This window comes from Convolutriloba macropyga, chromosome 8 (assembly GCF_964194025.1).
Source record: "Convolutriloba macropyga chromosome 8, txConMacr16.3, whole genome shotgun sequence".
NCBI classification, from domain to species: domain Eukaryota; kingdom Metazoa; phylum Xenacoelomorpha; order Acoela; family Convolutidae; genus Convolutriloba; species Convolutriloba macropyga.
Window position 1 is genome coordinate 66704312 of NC_134475.1, and position 13761 is coordinate 66718072.

Consider the following 13761-nt stretch of genomic DNA (forward strand, 5'->3'; position numbering starts at 1 on the left):
CTTCACAAGAGCCGTGCAACAAAATTAAATTTCGTGTCTAGAACAACGCCGAACTCACGGCATATCTTCACAGACGTGGAAGCCAACATCCAAAAGCACGTTCTACCGTCGTTCTTTGGCTCTCCGGAGTCTCAATCTGCACGGTGATTGAATTCGCTACCAAGCCGGGAGGGCGGACTTAACATCAAGGAGCCAATAGACTACGAAACGGAGTACGCTACTTCGGTGACCGCATGCGCTCCTCGTGAAAATTAGGATGTAGCAAATGCTCATCCCAACCAATTTTAACGTATTGCACACAAACAACGGACCGCACGCATGAAAAAAATAAACAAATCGCGTAAGAAAGATTTATTGAAAGCCTTCAGACCAAACAACGCCATGTAATACCGAAGTGGCTCACATATCTACCGCCTAATTGTTACGACTTCATGCTAACGAAGTCAGAATTCAGAGACGGGCTTTGCATAAGATATATCATTGAAGCAAAAAATACGCCCTTTAATTGTCCATGTGGAGAAAAGTTCACGCTACCACATGCTCTCCACTATGCGAAGGGTGGGCATCCACACATGAGACACAACAAGATCCGAGACACCTTTGCTAAAATCATGCAAGGCGTTTGCTATGATGTCGAGTTTGAGCCAACTCTTCAGTTGCTTTAAGGCGAGTCCTTCATACACAAAATTAGTAGCACTGATTAAACCCGAATTGGGACATTGAAGTGAATGCCCTATGGGATTCCGAGTTCAACCATTTTTACTTCGATGTAAAGATCTTTTATCCACTTGCCAAGTCATTGCCGAAAAACTCCGTATAAGCGTACGAATATTATGTATCATTGAAGTGCCTCAAGCATGAGCAACGAAAACTTGACTTTGAGAAGAGTTACTTCGTTCCTCTCGTGTTTTCCTGCATTGGTTGAAGGACCGTCCGCAACGCTTAGTTAAAAACAACTAGCCAGCAAAGCTGCTGATAAAAAAGTATCCTACTCGGACGCAATAACTTACATACGCACGAGAATAAGTTTTGCTCTTCTGCGCAGCGCTTTATTGTAGCTCAGAGGGTGCCGTGGTTCCAAACGGCCGACTGACATTGATAGTTATCGCAGTGCCATAGTGCCGGCGGGGAAACTAGATTCATAACAAATTAAATTTTATGACGCAGCACTGAAGGAGTTACAGTGCCTTGTTTCTGTTTGACGACGCTCTGAGCATGTATTTTTGCGGTAAATCTACATACGAAGCTGTGATGTTTCATATAAGGGACTCACTGTTCCGTCTTTGTAGATCGCAACCCCGCTTATTATTTCTGAAGCAAAAAAATTGATTGATAGACTACTGGGTGCATGACATAGTCAGTTGAGCTTTACTTCAGTGTTATTTTGTTTTGTGAGTGTCACTTAAATATAAAGGAGGTGTACTAAAAACCTTGGGTTTCAAGGTTAAAGATTTAGTTTAAAACTTGATTTTTTACCCTATTTATGGCTGAAACAAGGTTGATAGGTGTCAGAAAAGAAAAGTATTCTTTATTGGAGTCACTTTTTAAACTTGACACCTTTACAAAAGTTCTATTTACTCTTAAACAATTAAATTTAATGTTTATCTGAATCTGTAAATAATTTGGACAATTTGTCAGTGTGATCTGATGCTTAATTCAATCTTCTTCTTTCATCAGAAAAGAAAAAAGAGCATTGATTAGACAAAGCTCGGGCTTCGAACCAAATCAACAAAACTGTCAACTCTTTATTGAAATGGTTAGTTCACCACGTTGATAGAACTGATATTGGGTACCGACCAAAGCAAGGATTCAAATCATTCATTGAACATCAAACCTACCGGCAGAGCTAGCCACTCTATTAAATCTTAATTTATTTAACCAAACGTTTCTTCAACATTAATCTACTTAATAATTTAACTTATGATTTTGCATTTTAAACAAGTACCACGCTCAATTATCCAAATTAGCAAAAGACGTGTAAAAGAAACGAATTTGTCAAATTAAAATTACTTCCAATACTTAAAACAAACGTTTTCGAACTTTACGTTCATCGTCAGGTTAAAACTGTTTTACAAATTGTTAAAAGATAAAATGAAAATGTATTTACATTTGTCTGAGATGACAATTAAAACAATTCTAGGAAACATTCTAAAAAATTCAATCGAAAATTTTTCCTTATATACAATATTTAGCCTATTTACAACACATATTTACATCTGTTATCAATTTACTTAAAAACATTCCTATTCCGGATTTTTCGATTTTGTCCATGTTCTTGTATTTTTAGGGTTATTCCGAATTTTCCCTAACCATAAGTATCCCTCTTGTGGAGGTTTTGCAAATTTCGTTTTGTCATGCACAAAATGTTTTTTGCCCTATGCATTCACATTTAGTCAAAATTATGATTTGAACTAATATTTTAGCGTGAGTTCCCTCCCCCTATATTCGTCGCGTGTGTTTAGTGCCGGCTTCAGCTTGCTGATATATATAGCTTCGATGATCATTAGTTTTTCTACTGACCGACAGGCGTCCAGAATTCTCCATTCAATGTCATTCGTGGCGCCACGACATTCAACTAGATGTTGACCCACCTGTGAATCCTTCTTTTGATGTTCTGTTATCCTTGTGGTAACATGCCGGCTTGTTTGCCCAACATAGATGGATCCGCATCCATTACATTTAATTTCATATACCACGTGGGATTTCAGATCTCTATCAAAGGATGATTTCAGGGTGGGGAGGCACGATCTTAATTTTCGCGTTGTAGTGAGGTTGCCTCTGTATTGTAGAAAAATAGTTGGCTTATCATTAGATTTAGTCTTGCTTTTTTGAAAAATTCATACTCGCTAAAACACTAAAACAGTGAAAACTTATTTACATTTGTCTGAGATGACAATTAAAACAATTCTAGGAAACATTCTAAAAAATTCAATCGAAAATTTTTCCTTATATACAATATTTAGCCTATTTACAACACATATTTACATCTGTTATCAATTTACTTAAAAACATTCCTATTCCGGATTTTTCGATTTTGTCCATGTTCTTGTATTTTTAGGGTTATTCCGAATTTTCCCTAACCATAAGTATCCCTCTTGTGGAGGTTTTGCAAATTTCGTTTTGTCATGCACAAAATGTTTTTTGCCCTATGCATTCACATTTAGTCAAAATTATGATTTGAACTAATATTTTAGCGTTATTGCGCACGGGCTGCTACTATGTTTTGAAGTTTCAGGTTTCGCATACGAAGTAACTTGCGATCTTTTTTGTAACGTCTGACTTAAATTCTGCTGTATCCAAGTCTACAAATGCTTCATTTTTCGGCGAATTCTTGAAACTATCACTGAGATACATAAGATTGTTACAACCTGATTTAAAAGAATAGATGTCCAGCGGGATCACAGCATAACCAGTTGAATGAAAGCTGCAATTGCATCGCTCGCCTGATATCGAGTTGGCATCCGCATAGTCATCCCCTTGTTTATACTTTTCGCTTATTGCATCGCAGTTAGTTTATCATAACCAAGGAACCAATAAGGCTAACCGACAAACATTCCAATCCTCAAGATCTAGTTCAATGAAAATCAGGACTTCTTCTTCTGACAATACTTTTGTGGCTAATAAGACAAAAATAACCCATACAGCTGGAAAATACTCTGACTGTGTCATGCATTAGTGTTGCTAAATCCTATAATACTACTGCTAATACTTATGCATAAAACTTGAAGGAAGCGCAAGGGACATTTTCGTTTGTCTGCAAGAAACTTAATGACCCTAGCGGCAGAGGGTCTGGCCTTCCTGCCCTCCAAATTTTGTGACAAAACTATTCGCTTCAGGAAACGATGTTGATTTAGCCAAAGATTCATCAATTGGCTTTTTTTCAGATACTTAATGATTAAGTAAAATTTTTGCCGAGATGACTCAGTATATGAGAGTAAGTATTGGCTTATTTGTATGAATTAAATGGAGAAATCTGAGAAAGATTTTTGCATCTGATACCCTTGACCTCATCATCTTATTTAACAGATTCCATCTGAGGAACCAGAATCCGATGTTCCTGCTCCTGCGTACCATGAAGATCAACAAGTTGCAAGCTCGTCAAGGACTACCGAATTACCTGAACACGATGCAGGTAAAAACAGTGAAGAAGGCGAGCAGTTTGTGATGTTGCCTCCTCCTTACGGAGACAACAATGACTTGCCAACTTACGAAGAGGTTGAGAGAATTAAACGAGACGAAGAAGACAGAGTAAGTTAGAGTTTACTGTTAACTCTAAGACTTTTTTAGTGGAGCTAGGAAACTTTGCCAGCCTAGTTTTTTTTTCACAGAAAGGCAAAAGTGGTTTCACTTGAAAGCTGTACAAAGTTGAACCAACATTCGAAAAGAGATCTTCCGGTTTTAATGTCTCAAGTACTTACAGGTATTGAAATTTTGTGCTACTTTCGTTTCTTAACACGAACGGCTAAAATGCTATGGAAATCGTCATAACTGCAATACCTTAGTTAGATATCTTGATATGTTTTCTAATCTTGATTCAAAATCACTGCATATTATACTTTAATTGCTACTTACCATATCTATCTTGTTCATAATTCTGATGCTTTATTTTCTTTATCCTTTGCATCTGATGCTTCAATTTTTGACTACTGTCAGAATTTATAAATACACATAGGAGTTGACTTGCTGCCCCCGAGTTGACCGACTACCCTTTTAGGGGAGGGGCTTTCTCTTAATTGACGTTTTTTTAGTTAGATATCTGGATCTACTATGAAGCATAATAGCTCCAGATATCTAAATTCACAATAAAATTATCATGACTTCTCTCAATTGGACTCTATTTAAAGAAATATTGAGGAAAATCAGACTAATGAATGTTTCTACCATTATTGTATTTTGATCAGCTAGTCTCTGTAACTGTCCCATTGCTCAATAAAATATTGATCATGTAGTCGAGCAATGCTGTAGATGATGAAATCTAAACGAACATTCTCTGTTGAATTAGCGCTCAATGAAACGAGCTAGCTCTAAACGCAGAACAGCTATTTTGCCGATTTTATTCTTCTGAACATTTTAAGGGTTTTATTACGGAACTGGCTTTTTTCTTTGTACACAACAAGTACTGAACTCTGTCTGTGCTCGGTTAATGCCTTCATCACAGAAGGAAATTTTCTTAAACATCTGAAAATTGCCTATGTAACTCCGCTTTTCAAAAAAGGAAATCCCGAAGACCCACTCATATATAGACCTATTTCTGTAACTTTCTATTTGTCTAAAAATCTCTTAAAAGCAGTTTAGTTCGCAAATAACAGTTTTCTTGAAAAGGGATCAATTACTGTCTATCAGTCAGTTCGGTTAGAGAAAACAAGTTTCAACAATTGATGCTATCTTAAAGTCTACAGAACAAATAAGATAGGAATTCAACAAAAAAATTATGTAGCCTAATTAGCAAAGATTATATAAGATTGTCCGTTGTGCAGTATGCTGACGACATTTTTTTTACATCCAACAGTGAAGAACACTTATCAAATAAACTTGAAAATAACATCTCTAACGTTATTGGTTTTTGACATAGTCCCGGTTAATGGTGATTAAACAAAAGACCGTATATAGTAATCAGCAGCAAGAAGTGATTAACAGTTTACCTTTTCGAATGTTGACAACAAAAAATAGCAGACTCAACCAGTGTGAAGTTTTTTGGCGTAGTTATTGATGGCAAACAAAAATATGATGAAGTGAAAAGGATGTCACTCTGAAAGGCTTGTGGAATAAAAGTTCTGAATATACTAAGTAAAAGCGTACCCGAGAAAACAAAAATTACAATAATCAGTTCAATTGTAATAACTCACGTCAACTATTGAGCTTTAATTTTGGCGGAGTTGCAAAAAAATGTTTATCAGAACTTTTAAAAACCTTAGAAACCTGTTTTAAAAGGAGAACGTACGATCGGCCCACATATCTCAAACTTCGTTAGAAAATTTAACCCTTTTTTCTCTTAAAATATCGTTGCGCAATTTTTGCTTTCTCAATAACGATCTTTCGTTTTATAAAAATGATTCTATCTCTCTCTCTACCATCAAAATACATCATGACGGGTGACAGAAATTTACATTTGAGATAGCGGAGCAATATATTTTTAGTTGATTGTTTTGTTGCACTAGCCATTCGAATCTATAATTGCCTGCCTTCTAATATCGATTTAAACCAACGATGAGAGCTTCCTTGAAAAAAGAATTGAAAGAACATTTTTGGAAGGAGTTTTTGATGGACCCACGAGTAATGTGCAAGATGTCATTGAAGAAATTCAATTTATATTTTTTATGCCAATTTCTTTAACTTATTTAATGGTTTTTTTCTTCAGTTTTTTATAATCATCATCATGGTATCAGGCATTGCTACCCATCACCAGCCACACGTAGTGAGTCTCGAACGACAGCACGCCATCTTTACCGGTCCATCGCTACTTCTTTCACAGTTGTTTTCCATGTTTTCTTCCAGGTTCCAGTGCGCATTTGGTGTGGCTTCCAGACCGGCTCTACGTCTCCTGCGACTGTTGACCTCCATGTTGTTCTGATACCTCCTGGTGGTCTTTTCCAGGATGGAGCCTTGTTGAAGGTCATTGCCTTTTTCGTTATCCTCTTGTTTAACATTAAACACGTGTCCTCACCATTTGAGTGTCAATTGACAGAGGAGTGTGGGTGTGGACATGTCTTTTTTAGCAGTTGTTTGCAGCGTCGTGGTATCAGCAGTTGGGTTCATGCAAAGGTACCGCCGAATGCAACTATTCTCAAAAGGTGTCTAGTCTTGTCGGGTCAGCTTTCTTGATGGCCCATGTTTCCGCTCTGTACAAGAGAGCACTACGAAAGCATGCTTTGTATACGTTATTCTTCGCGTTCGCTGTGAAGCCCCTGTTAGCCCAGAAACTCTTTAGTTGCGGGAAATTCGCTGTTGCTCTGCTTATTTTGTGGTGGATATCCTTGGTGATGTCACCGTTGTGTTTTTTTTTGCTTCCAAGATAGTTGAAATCGGTGACGTTTTCCAATGCGCGCCCGTTGCAAAAAATGGTGGAAGTTTTAGTATTCGAAAACATGCATTTGGTTTTGCCTTCGTTGACTTTGAGGTCGAATTCGCCAGCGGCTGCTACCACTCTGTCAAGAAGCGTTTGAGCATCCACTACATTATCTTCCAGTAAGCAGATGTCTGCGTAATCCAGGTCGCTGATAAGTATGTCCACCTGGGGAGATCGCACGGAGACCCTGCGGTCGCTGAGTTCAGTACCCAGTCGATCAGCTAATTAAATAGGAATGGGGATAGGATGCCCCCTTGTCGCACTCCATACTTCACTGAGAACGGGTCTGAGAGAAGGTTATTTTTCCTGACAATGCTAAGTCATGATACATGTTACGTATGATATTGAAGATCTTCGTGTGGGGTTCTTGCAGTTTTGCAACTTGCCAGATTTCATCCCGTGTGACGTTTTCGAACGCTGCTTTAAAATCATTGAATATTATTACTGTCGTGCGGTTGTATTCATTGCGCTGCTCTACGATTTGGGGCCAGGCAAAAATCTGGTCACGGCAGCCTCGCTTCTTTTTCAACCCCATCTGATTGTTGCGGTCTGCTTGTTCGTAGTGCTCAGATAGCCTGTTCAATAAAATGGCTTCGATGACTTAAGAACCGATACAAAGAAGTGAGGTCCCACGATAGTTGCCGCACATCTGGGTGTCGCTTTTTTTGTGAAATGGTAAGAGGATGGAAGTCCTCTATTCATCTGGTGTTCGTTCTTCGGCCCAGACGCTGTCTAAAAGCGACTTTACCATGTCGATCAGTGCATCACCGCCTTCGATATATAATTCTGGTGGGATCTGTACGCAGCCCCCGGCACGTCGTTTTTGTAGCCCTCTGATGGCTTCCGTGATTTCCCTCTTGGTGGGCGCTTCTTGAGGTGTGGCTTCCATGATTTTTGGAGGGGTATAGGCTTGATTGATGGGTTTTGGGGTCTCGTCTGAGTTTAAGAGCTGGCTAAAATGTTCTGCCCATCTGGTCATGACTTTATTGGTGTCTGTGATGCAGTCACCAGTCGCGCTCTTTACGGTCTCTGTCGTGTTCTTCTTGCTGCCGTCATGTGTCCGGATGAGTCGGTACATGTCTCTGGTGTGGCCCATTTCGTTGGACTTCTCGATCGCCGCCGTCTTCTCGTCCAGATACAAATTCTTATCCCGCATCAGGTGTTTCACTTGTTTTCTCTGAGCTGACATCTTGGGTCTGGGTGCGCCTCTGGCTTTCATCGTCTCTCGCAAGTTGATGGCCTTAAGGGTGTCTTCTGAGATCCAAGACTTGTGGGTTGCGCGGGGAATATACATAACGATATATTCTTAACTGTACATTGCCTCTTTACCATTTGCATTTTATTCTTATGTGGATTATAGGAAATTAACAATGTTCTTCTTTGTATTTTAATTTTGAAGCTTGAAAAGCTCAATGTCTCGAATGTTTCATAGTTTTTAAATTTTGAGATTGAAAACACGCTACTAAGGCTCTTAAGTCAATTTACAAGAAGTTTGCGTCTAGCAATTGTTTTGTTTATCGACACGAGAATTTAATTTTGTGTCGAGCGAGCTGAGTTTATTTTGGTAGTGATGCTTTAAGACTTAGGGGACGAGGTGTTGGGCGTGTTTCAGGACAACGAGAACCCCTACTCTGCACTATTAAATGGAGCAGTGACTGCTAACTTGTTCAACTCTGAACTAGAGGTCGGATCAGACTCCATCTTCCTACTCACATTCTTGAGTTAGTACTCATTCACCACTTCTTATATTGAATGAAAACTTTGCTATTCCTTCTGCCATTTTCTGGAAATTCTTCTCAATTCGGCAAAACATTAAAAGCGATAACTATTCTTGTTTCTGAAACGTCAGATTTAGAAAATTCTTATTCTAAATTTTTCGACCTGAGCTTTATCACTGCATGAATGTTTGTTTCAGTTGCTCTGATGTTCAGCTGGGTCGGATTCATGTTGACATTCTGTGTGTCCAACAGTCTGGCTGGTCGTTACGGCGCCATTTCTGGATTCGGACTCTCGTTGATCAAATGGACAGTCCTGGTTTCCCACTCACAGTATGCGGGTGAACAGACGACCTACTGGTTCAATGCCTGGGTATCCTGGCTTCTGATCATGTCGGGGGGTATGATTTTTATTCGGGGCATCTATCTGTATGTCAGGGCTAAGCAAAGGGCGCATTCATCTCTGGACAACCAGAGCAATGAGGAATCGGGCGAGGAACGACCCACTGCACGTCAATTCTCACTTTTCTATTTCTACTAAATAGAGAATGATGCAACAGTTGACAGCGTGAATAAAGGGTGTAATATCTGAACATAAAACCGCCACCGATTGCTTATTGATAGAAAGTTTGTCCAGTGGACAGATTTTAGGATAATAATGTTCTATCGAGAGCAAACAATGCTTTAAGATTTTGAATCAGATTAAAAGTCGTCGAAAATTTAGACCAACAGCTTACGTAGAGTTTTAGGTTGAACAGTATACAAATTTTCAATTTTATGCTGAACTGAACCAAAAACGTACCTCAGTTCCTCCATTAATCATCTGAGCATAAAACTACTCCAAGACTTGATAGAATAATAATGCCTGTTTCAACACTTGACGGAATTTTGTTGAACGGAAGCCGACTGTTACGTGCCAAAAATACCAGCTGAATTCTGTTTGAAAAGAAAAATAGAATATTGTTTTGAGAGCAATCGGTTTCTATAGTCGATGTGTAGAATTGGCGAGAAGGAATGTATTCAATGTTGTTTTGATAGCGTGTACAGTTTTAACTCTCTTCTAACAGCTTCCTTAACTATTGAGATTTCTCAATCTTTGAGGGGTTGTTTTACATACACAAAAGTTACCCCACCTCGGCATTTCTTCCCAGTTTATCCCTCTTTCAAACTATAAATAGTTATGTATTATTGTTTTGTAGTTTAGCGTCTTCTGAGTAAAAAACTGAACCACCCAACTTACCCTCGGTGCTTGTTCTATTGTCACTAAATCTTTCCTCTCATCTGCAACTGTTTCCTTTTAACCCGACGTAAAATTTGATTATCTTTAATTAGTTTTGTTTAATGCCTTTTCACTGTATTATATAGTAGCTTTTATAGATCTTCGGACTTCTTATTAGGATTTACAAACATTTAAAAAGGCAAACGCGCTCATTTGTTTCTTTCACGTTTAAATGATAAACAAAAACTTATGGAATAAAAGGAAACAGCCCCCCCCCCCCCCCCGCGCGCGCGCTGCTCACCGCTTCAGAAAGTTTTATTACCAGCCCCGTGTTTATGTTGTTGCTGTTGATGTTGTTAACCTTAAACCATTTCAAGTAGTTCCATCTGTTTTGTTACTTTGTCGAAGAAAGAGTGAACTTAACTTTTGGGCTTCTTTGTTTCAAAAGAAACAGATAGGACTATTGAACAAATGCTCCCAATAATTTGTATTATGAGATGTGTATATTTTATTAGTTATTTCTCAAAGCAATGTAATAGCCAACCAACTAACGAAACATTACCAGGTGCCGGAACCAATTTCGCGAATCGCAATTTTAGATAAATCCTCAATCCAATTTAAATTTTGTTCCAAGTTTGTTTTGTGATAAGAATTCAAAGCGGTTGCTCTGACCGATTATTGCAAAAATGGAAGCTAGCGCCACTGCGTATAGTTTATAGTGCGCTTGTGACGTTTGGCGACAGGATAAAGACATGGTATGATAACCAATTAGTATAATCGATTTTCGTCGGCATGTCCTACACTGTAAGGCCCTTCTTACATGTATTAAAATACGTTTCTTAGAATTGAAAAGGTAAATAAAATGGACCAAATCGTCCCTAATTGATTCGTTTGGGACACTGACTTGTAATGTACCAGAAGAACGAAATGAAAGTAGTCTCGTAAAGAAGTTTGATGAGTCTTAAAAAAGGCCTTTTGTGGTCAGCTGAATTGATAATCTCGAAAGTGGGCTTATTGATACTGCAAACAGTTGCAAGATAACACAGGTGTGTCGTTGAACCGTAAGTTGAGAAATCTACGAATATCACACTTGAAGTTGAGCTCCCTGGTTAGAAACAGACAATAGCCATACTCTTGACTTTCACGCCTCGTCCGCGACTTTTGAGAAAACATTTTAACAAATAAGAGCAGCAATGGCTGCAATAGGAATATCTAAGTTCTCTATCTCATAACATGGTACTATTTGAACATATTTTGCAGCATTGAAACCAGCTACTGTTTCAATAGATAGGCACCTAGATTTGAACACTAGAATTGCACATGAAATGGTAAATGCGCAATAGTCAAAGCCGACCTGTCACGAAACTGGGTAGCAAAGTTGTTATGATACAGTTTCTTATTAGATGTTCTCAAGCGAAGTTTGAGGCAATTATCATAGTCGTCTATGCGAATGTTTGGCCTTTATGAAAAATCATGCTTAATTAGCGGTTATTTACCACCAAACCACTGATGAAAAGCTTTCAAAAGCGTTTCTTTCGTAAGACCGCAGAGTTCAATGTCAGGCGAAGTTATATGCCTAACAATTTTCTTTTATGACATTAGCACTATAAATATGCCATGTGTTTTTGTTTAGAAAAAATTGAGTTTCCATTTGGGTGAGAGCATTTTGCCTCTTAGTTAGTAGAGGCGCAGAAATGGTTCAGCCATCCGCAATATTTCAAAAATTTATATCTTATTATAAGGCTCAGGTTTGGAACGTTTGTCCCAATTTGTAGCAAGAGGGACATTTCTGTAATAAACCAGCAACCTTAGTTATTAGATACTTCAACGGTGGAAGAATGTGACGTAGGCAACTAATGGCACAAAGTAGTTAATATGAGTAAACATATTTTTCATTTCGATGCAAATTTATACTAAATTCATTTAGTGTAACTAGTTTCGACGCTCTCACAAGTCTAATTTGAAAATAAATGACAAAATCGACGATATATACTCGAGAAATCCGACATTGGCCACGTACTGTAGTTTCTTAGAATATTGCATCATTTAAGTTTTGAAGTTTTGCTTCCGTTCCGTTGCCTCCAGTGACCAATAAAAATAGCATTAATTCGCACATTAAAAGCAGGGTCCAGATAGCTTCTGTGATGGGCATTTTTCAACATTCGTCTTCTAGTGGGTAATTGACACATTTTTTTAAAAAAAATAAGATATTGAAATAAAAAATATAAATTCTGATTTAAGAACTTTATTAAACACCAATTAACCCCACTTCACCTAATATTACGATTCAAGTTACTATATACTAGAGTCAAAGTACTTTTTCAAATTTTCAACTTCTGCTAATTATCAAGATTTTGTATATTCAACAAGGGACTTTGCAACAGCTGCTGCTTGACTTTGATTCGCAAACGAAATTGGCGCTGCAGCTAGTTAGTAGAGTTAATTGAAACCAGAAAAGTCACTGCTTCAGCTGTTTTGTTCTCGATCAGCGTGAAAGCTTTAAAGTGGTGCCATAAGAACAATTAACGCTACCTTTTTTTGCGAAATTGGCACTTTTAATTGCTTCTGAACGAAGTTTTAAGTATTTATTGCTTTAGAGGGTGTTTTTATCCCAAAACTTTGCCTGGCCATTTTGGGTCTATGATACGTTTGCTCGCTTGAGCTATTTCATTTTTGGAGTAACTTTTTCACGCTTGTTTGTTTGATTTGGCGTGATCTAAGTTGCTCTTACTCAAAATTTAGTTCGCTTAAATCCAAATTAAATGCAGTTTCAACTAATCTTATCACAAGCATGGGGCTAGGGGTATTAGCCGACACACAAATTAGAAGACACGCCAATTTGCCGACAGATTTCATCAAGACGACGTGAAATTGACCAAAATCGGAACTGTGTAATTTAAGTAGTGTTATTAGAAGCTTCGACTTAATTATGTTCGGCCTGAATAATTTGTGCGGTTGTGATAGTTTCATATCAAGTCCCACGGGCCACTGAGGCATGGCCGAATTAGTTAGTAGCTATAGCCAAATATTAATTGTTTTAAAACCAAGGGACGCTACTTTACCCAGTTAATGCTCGGTTAATTATCATGAACTGTGGTTTTCAAGTAACTATATTTGCTTAAGTGTCGGCTAAAAGGTGTCGCCTAATTGGTATGTCGGCCAATTGACCGGCCACGCACAAGCATACCTAAATATCTCACATTTTTCACTGTAAATTGTCGTAGTATATGCTCTAATCTTAGGTCTAGTTTCCAGAAAACCTCAAGAAAATGAATTCTAAGAAGTTGCTAAGAATTAATTCCGTGTTGGTAATTGGAATTCTTAAAAACATAAAGATTCCCTTATTGACTGACTAGAGATGCTGCTATATGTATCACATACTTTACCCCCATCTAACTGTTGATTCTTAAATAGCCTGCTGTTAGTTTCGGCCCTTATTTCACAACAAAGCACTTCCAACTCCTCCATAAAAATTCATAACCTGCCGCTGATTGTTTTTTTTTACTGCAACTTAAGGGGAAATTTCAAAATTAAAAAAAAAGATAATTTTATATTTGAAGATAATTGGGGTCCCTCGCATTATACCCCCCCCCCCCCCCCCCCCACCCAGCTTAGTAGTCAGAAAACCTATATACCATGGTAAATATACCATAGTGGGGGCTATAATTTCATGCGGGGGGGGGGGGGGGCTATAATGGGAAAGACTCGATAATTGTTCATTTGTCACTTTCTTTGCGTTCTTAATTTTTTCCTGGCAAAAC

General features: G+C 38.2%; 1 protein-coding gene across 2 annotated transcripts in view; it reads left to right on the forward strand.

The window, feature by feature from the left end:
* Positions 1-10084, forward strand: part of LOC142344936 (NEDD4 family-interacting protein 2-like) — a 316413-nt gene extending 306329 nt beyond the window's left edge. For both annotated transcript variants that reach the window (XM_075397019.1, XM_075397020.1), the window contains exons 2-5: positions 3883-3934; positions 4027-4248; positions 8679-8787; positions 8982-10084. In XM_075397019.1, coding sequence (XP_075253134.1) covers positions 3917-3934; positions 4027-4248; positions 8679-8787; positions 8982-9322 — 690 coding nt within the window. In that variant the 5' untranslated portion in view covers positions 3883-3916 and the 3' untranslated portion in view covers positions 9323-10084. The remainder of the gene's footprint in view (positions 1-3882; positions 3935-4026; positions 4249-8678; positions 8788-8981) is intronic.
* Positions 10085-13761: the final 3677 nt, after the last annotated feature.